General features: G+C 37.1%; 3 protein-coding genes across 6 annotated transcripts in view; 2 read left to right on the forward strand and 1 right to left on the reverse strand.

Annotated features, from left to right (window-relative positions):
- LOC136262600 (uncharacterized) overlaps positions 1-1310 on the forward strand; it is a 17805-nt gene extending 16495 nt beyond the window's left edge. For both annotated transcript variants that reach the window (XM_066056984.1, XM_066056983.1), the window contains 5 exons: positions 46-87; positions 141-203; positions 267-315; positions 645-914; positions 979-1310. In XM_066056984.1, the coding sequence (XP_065913056.1) occupies positions 46-87; positions 141-203; positions 267-315; positions 645-914; positions 979-1175 (621 nt within the window). In that variant the 3' untranslated portion in view covers positions 1176-1310. The remainder of the gene's footprint in view (positions 1-45; positions 88-140; positions 204-266; positions 316-644; positions 915-978) is intronic.
- On the reverse strand, positions 913-11769 carry LOC136262601 (uncharacterized). The gene is made up of 2 exons (XM_066056985.1): positions 11633-11769; positions 913-5136 (listed from the first exon to the last, which is right to left on the reverse strand). The coding sequence occupies exon 2, from the start codon at positions 5131-5133 to the stop codon at positions 1318-1320; it is 3816 nt and encodes a 1271-aa protein (XP_065913057.1). The 5' UTR covers positions 5134-5136; positions 11633-11769; the 3' UTR covers positions 913-1317.
- A 7295-nt stretch (positions 11770-19064) lies between these two features.
- LOC136262604 (uncharacterized) lies at positions 19065-21316 on the forward strand. Of its 3 annotated transcripts, none has more exons than XM_066056989.1 (8): positions 19070-19745; positions 19794-19956; positions 20083-20187; positions 20441-20505; positions 20566-20594; positions 20685-20777; positions 21040-21104; positions 21171-21316. In XM_066056989.1, the coding sequence occupies exons 3-8, from the start codon at positions 20177-20179 to the stop codon at positions 21232-21234; spliced, it is 327 nt and encodes a 108-aa protein (XP_065913061.1). In that variant the 5' UTR covers positions 19070-19745; positions 19794-19956; positions 20083-20176; the 3' UTR covers positions 21235-21316. The 3 variants fall into 3 exon arrangements, with proteins under 3 accessions (XP_065913062.1, XP_065913061.1, XP_065913063.1); XM_066056991.1 differs by having other exon boundaries at positions 19076-19745; positions 20645-20777; XM_066056990.1 differs by having other exon boundaries at positions 19065-19745; positions 19794-20187.
- The last annotated feature ends 690 nt before the right edge of the window (positions 21317-22006 follow it).

Genomic DNA, 22006 nt, shown 5'->3' on the forward strand with positions numbered 1-22006 from the left:
AAAATATGAACTGTGAAGTTACATAACTGTATATATTTACTTTAGGGAATGTTTATACTAATCTTCCATGTGATCAAGAATGAAAAGGTGTGAATAACTACATTATATTGTTGCTATACTTTATGTTCTTGTGTCTAAAGGTGTTGGCCAAGTTGAAGCCTATTCTTTGCTGTCAAAAGAATGACTACAAAGTTACATCAACAGTGGGTTGATAGCAGTGTATATGTTGCAGTGTATACCATTACTTGTTTGTCTTCTTGTTATAGGGCCCATCCAGTAGCACTGGTTATACAGGAACAAGGAAGAAATCTTCAGGTACTGCATGTGATTATAATTACAGCATGAAACACTAAATATTTTATGGCATTAAGAAATAATATAAGAAAAGCTTGGAAGTGGCTGTTAATAGTTTTACATCAAAGAGAATTTATCAACATAAGCATATTTTGCAGTTATTTTTCCCCTTCAGTCATCTTAAGATTAATATACCCATTTGGCGCACTGTGGCATGATAGGTATTATCAGGCTATCCGCTGTATACTAAATGTAAAGCATGTTATCTTGATATTGACTTCAATCCCTGAATTTTTTAGTGTATTTTAGTATGAACACATTTGTTATTACTAATGGTTGTTATTTGACAGCTGTGGCAAGCAGCCTACAAAATGATGTGTCTGAACTTCATAGTGTTACTGAGAAACCATTCTTTGCAAAAATAAATAACTCTGATCTTGTAGAAAGCACTAACTTTAGAAATGAAAATACCTTTAAGCCCTACACAACAACAGAAGAGGAAGCCATTCCAAAGACAACAGTAGCAGGCATACCAGATGATACCAACACTTCCATATACATCGAGAATAGTGATGCTTATACCCCTGGTGATAGTAATGATATTGACTATGGTGGAAAATGTTAGTTATACAATTCATTAGAAAATCATGCATTGTTACTGTATGTAATTTCTTTTGGCTCTAGCTGCAATGGATTTGGGTCCAGTGCTTGCAATTATGCCAGACATTGTCACTTTTGAAGTGGCTACTGGTAATTCTAAAGAAGATGTTTTGGTGTCTTGTTCACATGAACACACTGCCACACCAGAACCATACAATGAAGACCCCAACACTGCTGCTAGTGACTCTAACATTGAGCCAAATAACAATTCAGATAATTAAATAGCTACACAAAATGTAAAAAAAAATGTTAAATATGTTTATAAATCATATATATATATGCATAGAGTTTACGTATATTTGTACATGTACATAAAGATGTGTGTGTTAGCAATTTATAACTGGCTTGTCAAAGCACTATTGCTTATGTTGTGCTTTCTCTAATTGATTCATAAATTTCGTGGTTCTCATAAGTCATATCATTGATGTACAGTTCTTCAGGAGGATCTCCTCTGTAGTAAGCACAAATCTTTTGCTTCATTTTCCTTACAATATAAACCACAAAACATATCATTGGGATTAGCACAAGGAGCACTTGGAACCATAACAGCACCTTGGAATCTTTTTCGCAATAGTTGTACATGCTGATTAGATTGATAAACACGATATTCATAATTATTAGCATCAAGACAGTGTTGTTGGTAGCTTTCTTGAAAGGTTGTAAAAGCGAGATCAACATCACAAAGATGAGAGATGATGTACTGTTTACATAGAATGCCAGTGTATGTGTGGCAAAAGAGTAGGTAAGGAATACCACTAGCCTGTACCAAAACATCAATCCAGCAAAGAATTCACAACCAGGTCTGTATTTGCCTTGAAACTTATCCAGCAAAGGCTTAAAGCGTATAAATGGCATCTCCATTTTACTGGAAATGTAATGGTAAGCTCTATTGTTGTCTAAATCAACATAGTTTTTTATCTTTGACATAATTCTTGGCATTAATGGGTAAAACAGTAGGGTGATAGATGGCAGCACAATCAGTAAAATTAGGATAAATAATGCTGGTATGGCATATGGTAAGTGTTTCCCATCAAAGTAACCAATATTTCCTTGTAGAGAAACTACAACCTTACTTTGGTGCAAATCATTACGACCATTTAGGTATTCCATAGAAAGTATCATACAAGATACTAATGCCAGTTTAGTGTATGCCAGTGTCCAGAATGTAACTAGACCATTGACTATTGAGGCTTTCAAAGAAAGTTTCCATTTTAAGCGTATGCAAAAATGAGTGCAGGAGCGACAAATAGAAATTCTCTTGCAAAGACGAAGAAGGCATAGAATAATAATCAACAGAAAAGGATATAGTCCTGAAGCATATGATATCATCAACACATCCAGAGTTTTTGGGCTTTGTGTTAAACAGTAAGGCTTAAGCCATATACCAAAGTACTCTAAATTCCAAATGTTGTACATGAAATCAATAACTTTGTTTAATGCTTTACTTGGCAATGTTATTTCTCCATCAGAATAAATATTTAGTGAAGTATATACTTGAAAGTATAGGATAACAGAGCCAACTGTTCCTGAGTGAAGATCAATGTCATAAAATAAAATGGTCAACAAAAGGATAGTAGCTGGTACAAATTCACTAGATAAAAACTTCACCCATTGAATAGCTGTCTGATTGTGATTTATAGGCGTGCATTTGTAATAACGATTGTTAATTGCAACACAGTTATCCTCGATGCATTCACCACAGAGTGTATCTGTACGATTATTGGGTAAACATATAATATTAGTGAGTACTGATTTGTTAGCAACTTTGGGCAGTAATATTGTTGTGTTTAATCCACAGTAGTACTTTGGGCACTCTCCAGTATATAGGTTAGTAGTATTACTATCATTTGTTAAGTAGCCAGCCCAATAATCTACCTCAAGGTATGCACGAAACAGTGAGTCGTTGCAGTAAGAAATTCCATCCCAGCTTTGGCGTCGTCCGTATGCACAAATACATTTAGAGTTTGGTGAATAATAACCAGGTGGACAAGAATGTAATTTTACTGTGATATCTCTAGATACAATTCTAGGACTATCAGTCACTATTGTTAATGTAGATGAATTATGTTCAGGACCCAGCACTGTTATATTATAGTCAGCAGTGAGATTAGAAACTAAAATATTTTTACTTTCAGAAAATACCCATACAGAGAGTTTAACTGGTAGGTGATTATCATCTACAAAGTTTAGTGGCAAGTGTACACGTTCACCAGGTATAGCATGCAGTATTAAACTATTGGAATCACTGGTGTTGACAGCAGTTACATTAGCAATATCACTGGCAATTTCATGTGTCCCATTATTGCTTATGTGAATAATATTCCATTGAAATGGGTATGCAAAAGTCCCATTGATCTCTTGTCCTTGTGAATTTCCCCATACACAAGACAACAGAGAAGAAGCAAATATTGAAGAACCAATTGGAGCAGAATTGTTGATGAAGTTGATAAATGTGCTCCAATTATTTGGAGGAAGAAACTGGTTATGGTACTGAAGGAAACAGTTCCTACTTGAGAGTAAGTCATGTCTGTTGCTGACAATTGCATATATTGCACCACCTTTTAATTTAGCAGAATTATTGTAGAATGTGAAGTTGGTATTGTTATAAATCTGAAGCCATGCATTGCCTAAAAGGGCAATAGCACCTCCTGTCCATCCAGTATTGTTTACAAAGTCACTCTGGCAACCTGGCATAAATTCTGCACCTGTTGCAGATAAAGCCAAAGCAGAACCATCATTATTTGTAAAATTTACATATCCCTGAAAGGCTAGTGGAATAGAATCACTGTATAAAGCACCAGTTCCCAATGAGCTTTCTGTGTAAAATGTGCTATTCTGTGGTTTATTCATATTGTCAATAAACTCACAATTCATGAACAGTACAGTGGACAGAGCACCATACTTAGTAGAATGCCATACTGATAGATCTACAGCTGAACCCAGAACTGCACGATTATTGGTCCACGTACAGCCAGCAAATTTCAGTTCATTAGTAGCATTTCCTATCCCACCAGTCTCTGGAGATGCATAGTAAGACAACCCACCTCCCCAATAGGCAATGTTTCCTTCAAAAGCGCAGTCAATGAATTCTATTGTGTTGTGTTGTACACTGTCTGAAGAGAATGGTATAAAGCCAATTCTTGCTCCACCACCACCAGTTCCATAATTGTCTACAAAATTTAACTCGCAAAAATTGTGATTAATTCTAGTTCCTTGCACAGATACATTGTTGCGGTGAGAACGGTCTTGAAATTCTATAAACAAACCAGCTCCCCAACTTGCATAGTTATTTGTAATGTTACAGTTATCAATTATGATGTTGTTATAACTAGCATTTCCCTTGAAGATCAATGAAAGTCCACCTCCTCGACCAAATGCAATATTGGTTGTTCCATTCGCAATAATAAACGTATTGTTTTGCTCTAAACCATCAGAAGCTATATTTTGAGAAAAAATGCTATTTCGGAAGTGATAATGAGCAAGGGAATTCAAATGCTGGACACAGTTATCAGTTGTTCCAGGGTCACAGTAACAAAATTCAGCATAAAACCCACCACCACCACCAGAATTATTAGAAATACGATTATTAGCGAATTTGGAGTCTATTACATTCAAGTCCCCATATGTATTGTACATAAGAACACCAGTAGTGTATGAACTGTTAACTTGACATTTCGAGATTTCTACATTTTGACAGAATGCAAAGTACAGTCCCACATTGGCCACAGAAGTGCTTTTGGATATTGGGTCATAACTGGTACTGTTTTGTCTTGAGCCACAGTTGACAAATGAAACATTATGAATCACCACATTTAATACATATAAAAAGGCAAAACCAGCACCTGGCTCATTACAGTTAACTACTGTTGAGATACTGCCTACTCCTGCAATGCTAATGCTTAAACAATTCCAAATCTGGTATTCAGCTTTGCTGGCATTCAGAGAGTAATTGTAAGTTCCATGTTGGATCAATATTACAATGGGTGTGTTGCTGCAATCAGGAAGACTACTTAAAGTGTAGTCGAGAGTTTGGCATGATCCTTTCCCTTTAAGACAATCTGCCTCATCATTTCCACTTACTCCATCCACAGCAATGTCAAGGGCTACTGCATTCTGACTCAAAAAGCAGTACAATGCCACAGTGAAAAACATCCACGTCATTTTTACTATAGCTGCCATGATCTACACAAAAAAAAACATTAATAATCCCACAGAATCTGTTAACTTCATTAACATAATGTTATATAATCCATGCAAAAAAAGCTGAGCTGTATAAAAATGGTGCAGCCTTCAAAAAGCCTGGGTGAAAAAGTTGCAAAATCAAAGGTGGTGGTCATGAAATGGCTACAATGGTGTTAATGATAATACATTTTTATGATGGCTTTAAAATTTATTATCAATAACATAATTGCAGCCATTTCATGGCCGCCACCCTTGATTTCACAACTTTTTTCACTCAGGCTTTTGAAGGCCGCACCCAGCTTGGCTGTTTTTGCATGGATTTCAGTTCTTTTTGTATTTAAAATATCCCAAAGCCAACCATAAACTGGCTTTGAGGCTTGTTTTTACACACATCATTGTTCTTCTTATCTACAGATACAATGATTGTGATATAAGACAAATTACTGTACCACCAATACAAAAAATACCTACCAATCTGATACCAAAGCCAAAGGATCTAGTTATGCAATAACCAATTCGTTAATACTGATAATTGCTCTTTAATTTTGTGCTTGCTTGCTTGTTGGCTATATAAAGTTGTATATCATTATAGTGCTTGTATTTATTTGCAATAGCGTTTTATGACAAAGTAAATTCCTTCCATATTAGATATGGATGGCTGTACCGTTTGTCTATTTAGGATTTTTATTTTGCAATGACTGTTTTATTAGAGTATCTCAATTTTTGACGAAAAATGTGATAAGTTGCATTTGCTCGACTTTTACTAAAGCAACTCCTGCATCTTTTATGCTAGAATATGATTTCCAGTCTGTTATCAAAAGTTTGTTAGCATAGCGCTTATTACAATGATTATGATTATGATGATTGGCACGAGTGGATCTTGACTGTACTGCACTACCCTGCTGATCAGTACCAACATGGCTAAATATCAGCTTCAATTCAATGGAATACCAGAGAAGTTACAGTGGAATTGTACTGTAGAGTTTGATTTTTTTGAGGACTTCTAATAGAACACACATAGAATGTTCTAGATTTTCCATTGGTAGATCTTTGAAATTGTAAACTTTTACTATTGAGTAGATTGTAGCTAGAATTTTCATTTATAAGGTAGAGGTGAACATCTGTGATAGCAGTGGCTTAGTGGTTATGGGTGTTCAGTATGGAGGTCCCTGGTTTGAATGCTGGTAACATTTTTCATGCACTTTTTTTACTCTGCTGTGATTGTTCTATTAGAATATTTTAACCCTGCAATTTGCAATTGTTTAGTTTTTGCCTTGTAACTCTATAGCTTTCAATGTAATTTCTTTTAAACCACAAAAAGTTTGACCTATGATGGTTATCCTATAAGCATACCAATTTTAACTTATTCCCATGCAGTTTACCTGTATATAGGCATCACAAAAAGTTGACCTTTTTAATGCAAATAATCATCCATAGCTCTATGACTATTGATCAGATATGCATCAAACTTGGTAGGGGATTGTGCTGCAATACACTTTTAAAGTGTACCAAGGATCAAGAAAATCAAGCCATGCATTTGCATTCTATAATGATTTACATAAAGTGTACGAAAAGAGTAATTGAAGTCCCCTTAATGAAGGGGAAAAAACAAAGAAATTAAGCTGAATTTTGAAGGCTCGTATTTCCTGATTGCATTGGGCAATCTTGCTCAAATTTGGTATGTGGGGTGCAGAAGGTGGAGGGCGTTTGCAGTATAAAAAGATTCCAATTCACACAGAGCTATGTATGCATGAAAAACACGTTTTGTTTCCTCCTGTTAAATATACTCAGTGTGTGTGGCACGCTGGCTTTCTTGGCTGCATGGCATACTACCATGTGTCTTGAACACTGGTGTAAAAATATATCAAAAATTAAAATATGGGAAATAGAGTTCACTGAAAAAACAATCAAAATGATGTATTAAACATAATTTATCTCATATTCATATAAGGTCTTGTTTTAATACATTGGTGCTTTAATACTTTGGTACATTGTACTATGTAAATGTTCTTAAAAAATAGTTTCACAAAATTAATAGCTATAATGGTTATGATGTATTATTGCATGTTTTTGGCTATGTTCTTACAGTCTGATACATCTATCTGCAGTATTCGGTACCATTGATCAACAACAATAATAAATTATTAACAGTCTCTCTATAAAGACCATATGCTCAAGATATTAAGTCTCAGATATTAAGTATGCCAGCGTGAATGGAGTAACCAAAGCTGTTAAGCTGTAAACCTTAAATACGCCCTTAAAGCATGAATTTTGCTCCCCGTGGCTCCTCGAGAAAATAAGCTGGCTTGCAGTCGATCGTTGAGATTAAACCACGAAAATTATACCCACGAAATTAATACACTTGCAAACTTGTCTTTTGGCAAACCACAAAAAATTTACCCATGAAATTTAATATGCTTACAATATATCACAGTCATTATTGTACAATTCTTACAGAAAACTGTTGGGTATTCACGTGTCCTCTGTATGTTGTAACTACATGTATACCCATATAATTTTGTGTGAGGGGTGCTATAAAATGCATGATGACAATTCTAAATATTTAGTGGTTTTGCACACTTCCTTTTAGGCTAGCTACATGCATTAAATATTATTTAGACACCAAGACCAAGGGAAGCAATTTACTAACCCTGATGGCCCGGGACTGTAGCGTCCCGAGTGCAGTGAGGGCACTACTACGGACCTGAGGAGTTACTAAATCGCTTAGTTCCCGTCGGTCGCGGTGTCTAACTTATTTAGACTATGGTTTAAAGTATGTACTTTTATAGCCAGAGCATGAGTGTGGGGTGAAGAGCAATGTAGAACAGCAGAACAGTTTCTTCCTGAAGTCCTTACAGTGCCACAAAAATAATTATTTGACTGGTAACCAGAGTAACAGCTAGAGCACCAGTAGATACACCGTTTAGTCTACTATTTGTCCAGAATTATTTGCAGAACACAGAGAAGAAGAGTATTAAAGTATTGTCAAGTACTACAATGTGCCTTTCGTGTTATGATTATTTATCATGTACAAAATTGCTTGAGGGCGGGTTACTAAGTGAACATGTGTAGGTGACTAGGTGAGCATGTCAGGTGACTAAGTGATTTAGTAAACTTGTAAATGAGCCGTACCATAGTCTAATTAAATACACATACTTACAGCTTGTTTCAACAACTGGTAACCGCGTGTCGTTCTTTAAATTCTTTAAGCCACGTCCTTAGAGAGCAAATTACGTGAGGGAAACTAAATTCAAATTTCAAACTAGCCATTCTCAAACGATGACATGATTTTTTGTACACTTCTTTTATGTCTACATGCACTGATTGACTACACTTACTATTCACAGCCCAGTTCATCAATAACCGGTGACCGCAGTTGTGCTCTACATCATTCTTTAAATTCTTAAGCCGTGCCCTTAAAGAGTAAATTACATGGGGGCGACTAAATTCAAATTTCATACTAGCATTTCTCAAAAACATAAGTAACAATCTTAATGAAACTTTTAGAACAGTTTAAAGACACATTGCTCTACATGCCAAGCGAGTATTGTGGAAAACAACAATATGGGTTTTGTATTTGGTCTTTAGGTCAACGAGGATGACTAAAACTTCGTCTGGTGCTGAAATTACAACTGTAGGGTAATGATGCATGGCAAAATCAACGATGTAAAACTTGAGACAATTGAGAGAATATGGAAGTGATAGCAGGACGATCAATGTTCGGAATGCACAAATGAACGCAAAGGAATACACCTGCGGTTGCGTCTAACCATATGCGATAAAAAACCTCCCCTTTGATGTTGGCAATCTCAATCTCAAAATAGTCAACATGGATTTGCTTCACTGTTTGTGTGGCAGTTACTAGTGACATGATGAGTTTAACTCTAGAGTTTCAGAGGGATAGCGTAAATGACAGGTGAGTTACAGGCAGGCTGAATTTGACAATGTTCATTCCTGTAAATCCTCATCTGTAGTGGCCGCATCATTAATTTTATTGTCTGCGGCACACGTTTCTGCTTTACTGGCTGCACGACTCAATACCGTGAGTCTTGATTGAAGAGGTTGTAAAAGATAGTGATGTTTTTGCTCATTTTGTGTGGACAAATACACAATATAGTGTGTGATTATTTTTTGTACATGATTTAATTGCTTATCAATGTAATGCCCAACCACAGGTACGGGCTGAGGGTGGGGGAATGGACCACTAAGTTTCCCAGAGGTGGTAGAGATATATCATTGTCTAAGAAGCACACCAATGCAGCATTTCATGGATGTCGACTCACTATCTGTCACTCGAAGACATGGATACTGACTCACTATCTGTCACTCGGAGACTTCGAGTGACAGATAGTGAGTCGGCATCCATGAAATGCTGCATTAGTGTTATTTCTAGATACCAATGCAGCATTCCATGGATTCCCCACCTACTGGAGATACTAACTTGCAACCGGAATGGCTACACTGTGACAGATCACGTACACGAGATGGGAAATTGTGCAAAGCCCCACTAACTCCCGGTTTCGCTACTGGGAGATTTTTCGGGGTTTGCATCGCCAGTACTTCCCCAGTAGGTGGGGAATTGTAATTTTCAGGGATGCAAATCCCCACCTTCCCCTACCTCAGCCCGTACCTGTGGTAGTGGGGCTTTACATTGATAAGTGCATAACTATAGTGATAACTTTTTCGTGCACGTAGAAATCAACTGGAATTTGGTGTAAAAGTAGTTCAGTGCAGGCGCTATTGCATGATGTGGGCAGAGTTATAGTGCACACATATACAAAAGTAGTGGTTGATAATGCATTTACCGAATTTATACGTGTGGTCGACAGAAGGTAGCTATCGGAGGTCGATAATTGGTCCGTGACATGCTTTATCTCACACATTGCTTTTAACCAGACCAAGCGAAAGAGAAGGAGATTGGAGACAGAAAACTACGAGTGTAATGGTGAAAACAGAAAAACCGTTAGGTACAGTATGTTACCATTATAACTTAGAAAAATATGACACCAAAAGGTAAAAAAATGAAAAAAAGTTGCCACAATGGACGGATCTCCAGCCTGAAGAGCAGCATTCCTAACCACTGGTACTGTAGCTACCAACTCTTCTTGTTTTTGCCATATTTAAATGTAAATCACTATATTATATCTAACCCATACTCTAGCCCTAATCTTAACTAATGTTTAAAACTTTGTCTTAATCCTATATACTCGCGCTTCTTCCTAATTCTAAGGGCTCTGTTCCTAATCCTCAACAGAGGGTGCTGTTCCAAATCCTAAGGGCACTTTTCTAAATCCTAGGAACGCTTTTCCTAATCCTAGGGGTGCTACTCCTAATCCTAGGGGGCGGTTTTCTAACCCTAGGGGTGCTGTTCCTAATCCTAGGAACACGGTAAGAGCGAAATTATGATAAAGCCCCTATTTGGTGATTATTAGTTTCTCATCCAGTCTTTCTAATTGTTATGATGCGGGTGAGAGGGCATTACCATTAGGCCATTATAAAATTTATACACTAATGTACAGACCTTGTCCAAATTGTCTTTCTTTCCTTGCACAAATTTACATTGGTTTTTAGCTGCTCTATCGACTTAATCAAAGCGGGATTTCAGCTGACTGTTAGTCTTGCGGCGCCGACCCTAAAAAGAGGGTCTGGTGAAACTGTGTACAAAAAGTTTGGCGCTGCCGGAATGTTGGAAGCTCCAATCAGATCGCTCCATTTCAAATTGATTATGTAATGCGTACATTTCAAGATTCGCGGCTTACAGTTTACATCCGGTGACTCTGCCGCTTAAACTCATTGAGAAAACAGCCATACAATTCTGTTGGGTTCATTTTAATGTTGAATAAATAAAGTAGCGCTATTAGTTTGGTGATGCTGCAAGCAGATCTGGTTGAATGGATGTTGTGATGTAGACAGTGCACTAACATAACACGTAAAATGTCATCCAATAAACATTCCAGAGCTCAAACATTTTGTACGGAGTTTCACCAGACCCTCTTTTAGGGTCGGGCGGCGCGAGACTAGTTGATTGTTGAAACAGAATCCACTGCAGTAATTTGCCAAGGAAAATGTAGCATTAATTTTAAAAACGCCATCTAGTTTCAATGCAAACTCAGTATGATGGTTTGGTATCACGTGTTCTTCTGAGCATGCACAGAGTAAATAATGGCTTACCATGCGGGTGGCCTAAGAAGGATGCGGGCGGTGGATGAGAAACTAATAATCACCAAATAGGGGCCTAAAAACGAAATGGTAACATACTGTACGTAATGGCTAGTGTGAAAACAGGGACCCGCTGAGCATTTCCCATCGCAAGTTATAGACCAGCATACCAAACTTGGTCGATAGTCGGTCGCTTACACTACGGGTTTTGAGATACTTGGGCTCCTGTTAATCCGTGTTTGAACCACCACAGTAGCTAGCTATCATTCCTCTGTGGTTAACATTAAACTACTCACAATGAATTGATCTACACTGAATATCATGTACTTTTACTAACCCTCAATCCGATGTGACAGATAATATCATCGTAGCTACGAGTCGCGTCTTAGAAACGACCGAAAATTCTTTTCAAGTCAATGCAGATTCTCCTTATTTGATAATAATCACGGTCGATTCAGAGCTGATTAAAATGGCTGTTAATTAACCGCAGAGTAACGTGGTCTAAACCGTTTACTCAACCTGGTCATAGGAAACTCCCAGTCTCCAAGCCTGGAATCCGCCCCTGAATCAAACTTGGCAGCCTATGTATCTTGTACCATAGATAATATAATTATGCTGTACATGCAAGCACTATGCAGTTACAAGCAAAAGCCAGACATAACTATGCAGGTAGTTTAATTTGTAATGATATTGATACTGATGGGGTGGATCATGAAATTTGACTTGATTGAGTAGTCTATTAGCTCACTGCTAATGATGTAACACAGCTGCTATGACTCTGTATTTCGGGAATTTAGCTATGCGTATAATTTAGGTAGTTACAGATGGTTCCTTGTTTCCCTTACTGGATATAGAATTTCATGAAGAAGTTAAAAGAAATATAATATTTCCTAGAAGTGTAATTAGTAGTTTTCCCTATCATCAAATAACACTGGATCAAGTTGAAGTTACTGATAATGGAGTATATCAGTGTTCAATAGTACCACCAATTGGAGATAACACTATCATAGCACAGAGAATAACAGTAACAGTTTTACCCAGTTAGTATCTAGCATTATTATTGTGTAGTTTATGTGCCAAGTCTTATTGTTTATGAGCTGTAAAGTCCAAACAAAATTTTGAATAGGTATATTCCAGCAAACACGATTGCTCTATTAGAGAAGTATACATGCAAACTACACAATTTTGCTTAGCTTCACCATATTATTGTTTTTACTAGTATAATGTCATTTATAGCTTGCCATGGACCAACATTGTCACATGGACTATTATGGCCAGCCACAGCAGTCAATGATACAGCCATGTTGCAGTGCTCAGATGCCAATAATCAGTTGTTCACACTGGACCCATATGCAACCAGAAAGTGTTTGGAGAGTTTCAGTGGAGAGGAAGGAGTGTGGGATGATGTGGATACATCAAATTGTACTACGAGTACTAATCTGCCATTTGTGGTATATTCCACTTACCTGCTCAATGATATTAACAATGATATTAATCAAAATATTTCACAGATTATAACTGAGGTATGAATAAATTGTATTCCTTACAACTTATCTTATTTTGTTCTTACCACTACAGTTTCAAGGACAGTTTGATAATGCTACAGTTAGTTTGATGTTACATGAAGGAGAAACATTTAGAGGTGTTTATCAAATAATACCTGCTGTGTTCACAATAACATCTGATACTTTTCCGCTATCATTTGATATGGTCACTGCTACTATTGTAAATAACTATAATACTTATGAGACTTTTGAAGAATTTAGTGAAAAAGAAGAACCTCCAGAAGTAGTTGAAATGACTCCAAATGGTATGTACTATTATGTTGAGTGTACATACAGATAGTATAACAGTATGACTAGCACCAATATGGTATATTAATTGAATGCTAATTTTGATTTTGTAGACACTTGCAGCTGTGAATTGTTTTCTGGGGTCAACACTGAATCATTAAGAATTCCTGGAGTAGAAGCATCATTGTCAGTGGCTAGAGGTGATGTGTGCATTGAAAGAGCTGGTCCGTGTAAGTGTGATGCAACCACTTGCATGGTAAGGGTATTGATTTACTATAGATATTCTAAATCGTATTGACTTGTAGTGTAATGCACCATTTTATACTGGCGATAACACTTTATGTGGTCAAGACAGTGACCAAGATGGTCGACCTGATACTGGGTTGGACTGTACAAATGACGCATGTCAACAGGTAACGTGGAATAACACTGAAGTCTGAAATGCTTTTATACTGTTACATTCACAGGATTTTTGTCCCTTCATTTCCAATCGTCAACAAAATCCAAATGATTGTGACAATGCATCAAATATCCAGGGTATGTATGTAGTGTATTCTTGTCCAGTGTGATTTTGTGGTATGTGTAGGTGTTTGTCGATTGGAGAGTGACCCAGACTTTGGAATACAATGGCCCTCATCTGTTGCTATTAGTAATGTAACAAACACCTGTAGTAGTGGAATAGGTTATCGTTTTGCTACTCTTAAAAATGAATTTTTAATGTAAGCATCTGCAACTTCAGGTACAGCAACTAGATTTTGTGATTCAGATGGAAACTGGCAAACACCAATAGTTACTCAGTGTAGCAGTTTTGAATATGTGGCATAAAGGCAGCAGGTAGTGCTGTACTTATGTATTTCAACAATTGTTGATATATTTTCCCATTCCATTTATAGGCAAATGCACTTGCAGTTCTTTTGAATGATCCTGGTGCTTCAGCTGAGGCAGCAAATTCAATTGCCATGGAGTTAGCAACTGTTACAGTTTCAGTTGACAATACTTCCATCCTTCCACTAGACTTAGAATCAGCTGTCTTTGTTCTGGATGTAGTAGTGGAGTAAGCTGATATTGCTAATTATTATCTGTGTTTTATCTGTATGATAACCCAGCGCTGTAGTTGCAAATTCAGACTTATTACAAGAAGAAGAATTTGTGGATGTGAGTAAATATTCATTTTTATGTGTAGACAATAAAGCTAATTTCTGTAGCAATTCTGTATGCAGGTTTAGTTCCACAACCCAGTTTCTGTGACTCCTTTGGCCACATGCCAAGACTCCATGTTGCTGGAGGATCGAGTCATCACTGGGTCTGGAAGTTTTTCAGTGTTCTTGCATCAAGACCCTAACTCCTTGCATTTATATGGTTTAGCCCTCTTGTGGGATCCTAGCAGGGTCACTTCCAATAATAACTCTGTTTGTCTTCCTTGTAGAACTTAGCTAGCACTTATGATAATTTGCTGAGTCCAAACAATGAACCAGGTTACACTCAAGTAAGCGTTATAATTAATTATTTATGTGTGTACAAAAATTTCATGTGATGCATACAAATTGTGTAGGCAGATCGAAATCAAAGTCAAATGATTTTGCAGGCTTCAGAAACATTTGCTATCACTTTAGCAAACAGCACAGATGGGAATGTCACAATCATCAGACCAAATATTGGTAAATTTAATGCATGTATTTTTTAATATTGTAATTTGTTAGTATAAATACTCTTAGTATCTGTAAGCTGTTTAGCTAATTAGCATGATATTTCAATTACCTTTAGTGATAGCAGTGGAGCAGAGAAATATATCAGAAAGCAATGATAGTGTTATCTTTCCTTCACAAGATTTACTGAGTAAAATGCCAGATAGCTTTGTTAGTGCAGCCAACAGCTTTATTATTATCCCTCCAAGTCTGATTAAAGAGAGAGGTATTGTATGTGAATAGAATTGTGACACATAGTGTAGTATTCATATTGTATTGTTATGTTACTTTATGATAGCTATCAACTCCATCACTCCAATTGCTAACATCTTCTATCAAAACCTTGAAAGTTTTCTTCAAAGTGACTTGTAAGTCGTAATTGTTCTACATATTCCACATCATAGGTGGCGGAAAGGGGGGGGGGGGCTAGGGGGCTGAAGCCCCCCTCAGAATGATATCACACCAAAATTATCTTTCTTAGAGTGGGGCTGAAAACCGTGATAAAGATCGAGAAAGAGCAGTCACTCTAATAAAGTAGTCAGTGTGTAGCGAGCTATGTAAGGATTTTTATGCAGTTTATCAGCTAGAAATGGTAGCTGGTGAGGTGGAAAGCTCTTGTCAGTTGGTTGTGACCTTTTTTTTTTTTTTTTGGTCTCACCTTGCCAAACTATAGAAATAAGTCTGGATCAGCCCAGCCCCCCCTCATATCAACTACTTCCTCCACTGCTGTTCCACATGCAGTAGTAATTTTATTACATGACATCATTTAAATGGCTTGCCATATTTTGTAGTACAGTAGACCCTCAGTTATCCAACCCTCACATTTATCTGTATCCAAAATGGAGAATACTCCCTTATTAGGGTATTTTGAGTGTGGCTGTGTGTTCTATTAGAGCATTTCAATAGAGCTCTGTATACTATACGTAAGTCAGTTATCTGGACAATTCACTTATCTGAACACTTTTTGTTCAGATAACCAAGGGTCCATTGTATATACGACCAAGAGCTCATAATATTAGTAAGGGAGTCTTTTAAGTATATGAATAAGATATAAGTCATCTCTCCCTTTGCTTATATTATGAACTCTTGATACAGTGGTGTCATTACTGTATGTAGATAAATAGTCAAACAGTTTTGGTTTTGGTTTTCTTTAAGCATGTAATCATTATCACTACTTTGAAGTTTCATCATATTATTTCTACTACTTATTTAGTTGCATAATATATAATATTATATTCTATGTATGGTCGTATGTATATAATTATATCTCATGTTTAAAGGGATGATGAAGGGAGGAGGTCAATGCCAGTCAGTCTATTGCTGTCCAGTCAAGTAACCAACACTGTCAGTAACATATCTGGTGATCCTGTAGAAATACTGTTTTAGTATTCAGCTGTAAATATTGCTTAATATGTTTCTATGTAGTGTAGGCACATAGTATATGTATTTGTGTGAATGTAACAATCATGTAGTGTGTATTGGTGTATGTTGTAGCAACAGAATATTATTGTTTCCACAGGAGAATGTGACTGATTCAAGAGACCTGAGATTTGCTTTTTGGGATTTCACCTTAAATGGGTAAGCAATATTATGTACTGGTGAATGTGGTGATGAGTTAGTTGTGTCACAATGGTGATGGTGGTTGGAGCATAGCAGGTGTATCTACAGTTAGGATCAATGATAGCTTTGTCAATTGTACCAGTACTCATTTGACCAGCTTTGCTGTGTTGGTGGATGCTTCTGGAACAAGAATAGTAATAAAATTATCAAAGTATTGTGAATTTATCCATTAACATTGTGTATATTGTTTAGAGTGGAGCTGAGAGCACTGCTCTCTCTGTAGTGACGTATATTGGATGTGGAATCTCATTATTCTGCTTAATAATTGCAATCTTTTTACTACTAGTGTACAGGTATGTACGTCATGATTACTAAGCAGCTTGATGACACCATCTAGATGTACGCATTCTTATAAAATTCCCATATGTTAATTCTTTGTAGGAAAACGATATTTACAGGAATACACAACTTCATTCATTTGAACTTAGCCATTGCTCTGTTCCTGGCTTTAGTTGTGTTTGTCAGTGGAATTGAACCCGCAGCAGATAGCAGAGTAAGTATAAATTGTACAGCTTCATATACCTCTATCACTAAATTTGTACAGAATGGATGTAAAGTGGTAGCAGCTCTACTACACTACTTCTTCACTTGTGTGTTCACCTGGATGTTGTGTGAGGGTATCATGCTCTACTTTCTACTGGTCAAAGTGTTCAATACTGGACTTGGAAAGAACAAACTGTTCTACCTTGCTATAGGATGGGGTAAGAGTTTTGAACAACAGAATTTCAGTGTGGCCCATGTTTATATTAGCTCTCTTCTAATAGTCCCTAGTGAAATAGTGTTTGTCTGTATATTATATCCACCCCAAAAACACCTTTGCTGTAAAAAAGGCGCGCCCAAGAAACTACAAGTACCTGGAACCCAATGTAAAAAAGAAAAAGAAAAATCAGCTTAGCTGAAGTGAAAAGTAACTGGTAACTTAAAGAGCTGATATCTGAAGCGGCCAAGAATACAATTACTAAAGTTTAATCCATGCAAGAACACCTTGGCTATAAAACAGGTGTATACATGAAAGTAACTGGCAACTGAAATGGCTGATATCTGAAGCGGCCAAGAATGAATGGTCATATACAACTAATTCAAAAATTTAACACTGAACCTTTATAATTCAGCTGTGTTCTATATTCACTCTTGCTGCATCGTAAAGTAATTTCTTTTAACTCTAATTGGCTGGTAATTTGGCCGCCTTTTTTAATAGTCAGTATAATAGAGCAAAAAAAGGCGGCCAAATTACCAGCCAATTAGAGTTAAAAGAAATTACTTTACGATGCAGCAAGAGTGAATATAGAACACAGCTGAATTATAAAGGTTCAGTGTTAAATTTTTGAATTAGTTGTATATGACCATTCATTCTTGGCCGCTTCAGATATCAGCCATTTCAGTTGCCAGTTACTTTCATGTATACACCTGTTTTATAGCCAAGGTGTTCTTGCATGGATTAAACTTTAGTAATTGTATTCTTGGCCGCTTCAGATATCAGCTCTTTAAGTTACCAGTTACTTTTCACTTCAGCTAAGCTGTTTTTTCTTTTTGTTTTTTACATTGGGTTCCAGGTACTTGTAGTTTCTTGGGCACGCCTTTTTTACAGCGAAGGTGTTTTTGGGGTGGATATCACTCATTTTTGTCAGTGAAAGGTAATTTTTTTGGAAATGAGCAATTAACATTAATGCAGAATATTATCTTGGAGAGTCAGTAAAATCCATACATAATAATGATTGTTTCATAACACCGTAAATTCGGAAGTATGAATTTACGGTGTAGTATGACTGTTCTATTAGAGTAAATTTATCTTTACTGCCTGCACGTGATGAATATATCTCATATCTGTGCATGTTAAATGCTTCAGACACCTAATTAAACTTGCAAGTGCCTAATTAGTTCACAGTTGCTACACAGCTATATATACATTTGTAATTGTTATCATCATAATCATTTAACCATTTTTTAATATTTTGGTCGCAACTTCAGGATTAGAGCAGCAAAGAAAGGAATAGAGGACTCAACCATCAAGACTTGTATATGGGAGATGGAACAGTATTGCGATGGACAATGCCGGTACTAACCCCTCAAGGGTGTTGCAGTACAGTATAGATGCAAGACCAGAGCCTCGATCGTCACCTTTTGACTGTGGTCACAACTTCAGGATTGGAGCAGCAGAGAAAGGAATGAAGGACTCAATCATCAAGACTCGGGGAGATGGAATAGTATTGCCATGGACAATGCCAGCACTAACCCCTCAAGGATGTCACAGTGCAGTATCGATACAACCACTCCAACCAGTGCATAAGACCAGAGCTCGATCATCACCTTTTGACTGAAATTTTTATACTTGATGAAGCAATTAAAACAAAAAAGTTGTAGTACTTATACTTTCCTGAGGGAACATGTCCCCAGAGTCCCAGACTCCCTTGCCTGTTCAGCAGAATAATAGGATTGAGCCTTACTACCACTTTCACCTTTATTCTTGGCCTGAATGTACATATCAGCAACATAATACAGTAGCTGTAGACAGCAACATAATACAGTAGCTGTAGATAATGCTAGTTAATGCCCCTAGGCAGAGCTATAGGGGTGGGAATTTTTCCCTACTATCATACTATCATAGTAGTTCTTCTCGCAGTTCTTTGCCTGGCCATCATCAACTGCTGTCCATCAACTGCTGTCCATCAACTGCTGTCCATCAACTGCTGTCAAAACATTAGTCTCGTCCCCCAGACCCTTCCTCAAGCATGCTTATCACACAAAAATAACTTAGTTTAGTAGTGTACAAACAATTATTCATTGACAGCTTATACTACACTTACCGCATTGTTGAACCATGTATACCACCAGAATCCACCAGATTGACAACTAACACGTGATCTATTTAGGGGAAATCTCATGGAAAGTCCCTAATTACCTTAAGCGGACACTCATGATACGTGGTTTTAAATTGAATGGTTTAAGAATGTAACTGGATGGTGAGGCGTACTTTAATCGGCTCGACTTTACTGAGAAACTCGAGCCCCTCGTGAGAAACTACATCGCTTGAGCAACGCTTGAAAAAGTAAGAGTCAAGAATACTGAGGGACTCTATGATATATGCCGGTCTTGAATGCTAACGAAACGAGGAGTGAAGTTTGTGCAACGTGTCACATCGCCACACACTGATTCACCGTGTTTGTGCGATAGGGTTTTTGGACCTGTCCACCAGATGTTGAAAGGAAATTCATTCCAACTTGTGAAGTTGTTGGTATACTCTTTGTTGGGGTCCATGGGGACATCGATGATCATTTACCAGTCAGCTGTAAGTAATGTCACAACAGAAGGAAAGGAACCATTTCCATACCCCTATGGCATACTGATTTTCCAGGTCAGTTTATGTACACCCAACCACAGAAATGTAGAACTTTGGTTGCAGGTGGAAAATAAACACCTTTTTACTCAGTTACAAGAGACTCACCCAGCTGGGATAAAATGTTGAAGTGAATGTCATTAGTACCTACTTGCGGTTCATCAGGTATTGGACAATTCCAAGTGTCCAGATTATGCGGTTGTCCTCATGTTCAAGTTTACACGTTTAGGCAAGTTCCACAACATCCTATAATCTATTACTATATCAGTGTGGAATAATGCTTATATAATATTTTTCATATTCCAGGCTTTAGGTATGTGTATTGTATTTAACACCTGCTTGTTGGTTTTTGCAGGCCATCTGGTCATACTGGTTTATCCACTAGCAGTTGAATGTGATCATGGTACATATGTAAGTTGAGACCATGCAGGAACAAAGATACAGGTGTCATGAATTTCAGGTCAGTTGACATTCAGAGGAATTGTATTATTGCAATTGTTCTTTTTGTAGTTATCAATTATCAGTGACCAGTTTGTGATAGCGTACTTTTGTTTGACTAATGACCAAATGTTCTGGTTTACATGCTTACCCAACAGTTATGTTACTCACTTAACCTGCATATGGGATATATATTTTTAGTTCATTTTGATTATTCATCCTTTATTGGTACAGCCCGGCATATTGATTTTTTGCACATTCTCTTTTTAATTCAGTGCCTGCTGGATTGTTTTGTCAGATATCGAAACAGATGTCTTTGGTGTTGCGACCGATGTTCCAGGTCAGTTTGCATGTGTGTTTAATTTAAGGTTGACTTCAGTGCCTGCTTATTCTTTTACAGGTCTCGGTATTGAGTGTCATGAATTTCAGGTCAGTTGACGTGCAGAAGAATTGTATTATTGCAATTGTTGTTTTTGCAGTTATCAATTATCACTGTATACTAGTGATGTGAATTTGCAGGTCAATCTACTCAGATGTATCAGGCATAGTGTTGATGGGTTCGAACAAGTATCCAGTGTAGACTGTAGTGGCATCAAGGGTGTTAATTTCCAGGTCAGTTTACATGTTGTGATGTTAGTAATTTTTTCCTAGTACCCAGATATTAAGTGTATTGTATTTAATGCCCACCTGTTATGTTTTTAAATTATGGTATATCAGTGTAGACAGTGCAACAGTAAGCCTTCTGTGTTCTTACCCAACAGTTATGTTATTCATTCACTTAGCCTGGAATATAATTTTTGTTCATTTTGATTATCCATGCTATTATTGACACAGCCCGGCATATTGATTTTTTGTACATTCTCTTTTAATTCAGTGCCTGCTAGATTGTGTCATCAGATATCGAAACAAGTGTTTTTGGTGTTGCGACCGATGTTCCAGGTCAGTTGCATGAGTGTTTAATTTAAGGTTAACTTCAGTGCCTGCTTATTCTTTTACGGGTCTCAGTATCGTCATGCTGACATACAAGAAATCATCACTATTGTTGGAACTATTTTTAGTCAAGTCTTGATGTGATGTTAATTAATGTTGTTACACATTGTTGTATGTTTACCATATGGCAAGAAATTATCATGGCCATCATGAAATTTGAATATTGTGTAAGTTGTGTGGACCAACCCCAACTCATACATGGTCACTGGCAAACCACGAACCACATTCGAGCCACAACACCACCAACCACATTCGAGCAATCCATTACAAAATTTTGTTGCACCATTTGTGTGTGCATAATACTTAATGAAAGCCACAACACAAGCTACATGGTACATACTACATAGAGGTGGTAACCCCTAAAGGCTTGTTACCTTTTGTATTCACCTTACCGGCCTTTGTGGTTAATCTATTAAAAATTACATGTAAATAGAGAATTGAAGAGTATGCTTAAAGCACCTTCGCTAGTGATTTTGTTCTTCAAACCATAAGACAACTGGCGATTTATAAACGCTCGCATGGGGTGTGGTACTAAATGGAATTTAAAAGATTTCTGCTTAAAACGCCATCCCTAGGGAACTTACGGTTCAGCACGCTGTCACAACTTGTTTATCAGGCATTAGAGTTTGTGTCCACGTCGTGTCTTTAAAAGTTATTGTAGGGATTAGAGATTGATTGAAGAAAATACGCGTATAGGCAAACCAGGATTGGATAATGTCAGTGCTAGATGGACTATACAAACACGACTATGTTGACTGGTATAACGTGACAGTAGTTGTAACATAAGGTAGAGAAATAAAGTGAAATACGCCTATTTTTTATTTTGCGATGGTTACTTTTTTATTTTAGCG

The sequence above is a fragment of the Dysidea avara genome, chromosome 7 (genome assembly GCF_963678975.1).
Source record: "Dysidea avara chromosome 7, odDysAvar1.4, whole genome shotgun sequence".
NCBI lineage: Eukaryota > Metazoa > Porifera > Demospongiae > Dictyoceratida > Dysideidae > Dysidea > Dysidea avara.

Excerpts from the sequence above, each read along its gene's own strand:
- LOC136262601 (XM_066056985.1), bottom strand. The coding sequence starts at position 5,133 with ATGGCAGCTATAGTAAAAATGACGTGGATGTTTTTCACTGTGGCATTG.
- LOC136262604 (XM_066056990.1), top strand. Across the intron at positions 20,506-20,565 it reads TGTTGCGACCGATGTTCCAG|GTCTCGGTATTGAGTGTCAT; the intron begins GTCAGTTTGCAT and ends ATTCTTTTACAG. Across the intron at positions 20,778-21,039 it reads TCAAGGGTGTTAATTTCCAG|TGCCTGCTAGATTGTGTCAT; the intron begins GTCAGTTTACAT and ends CTTTTAATTCAG.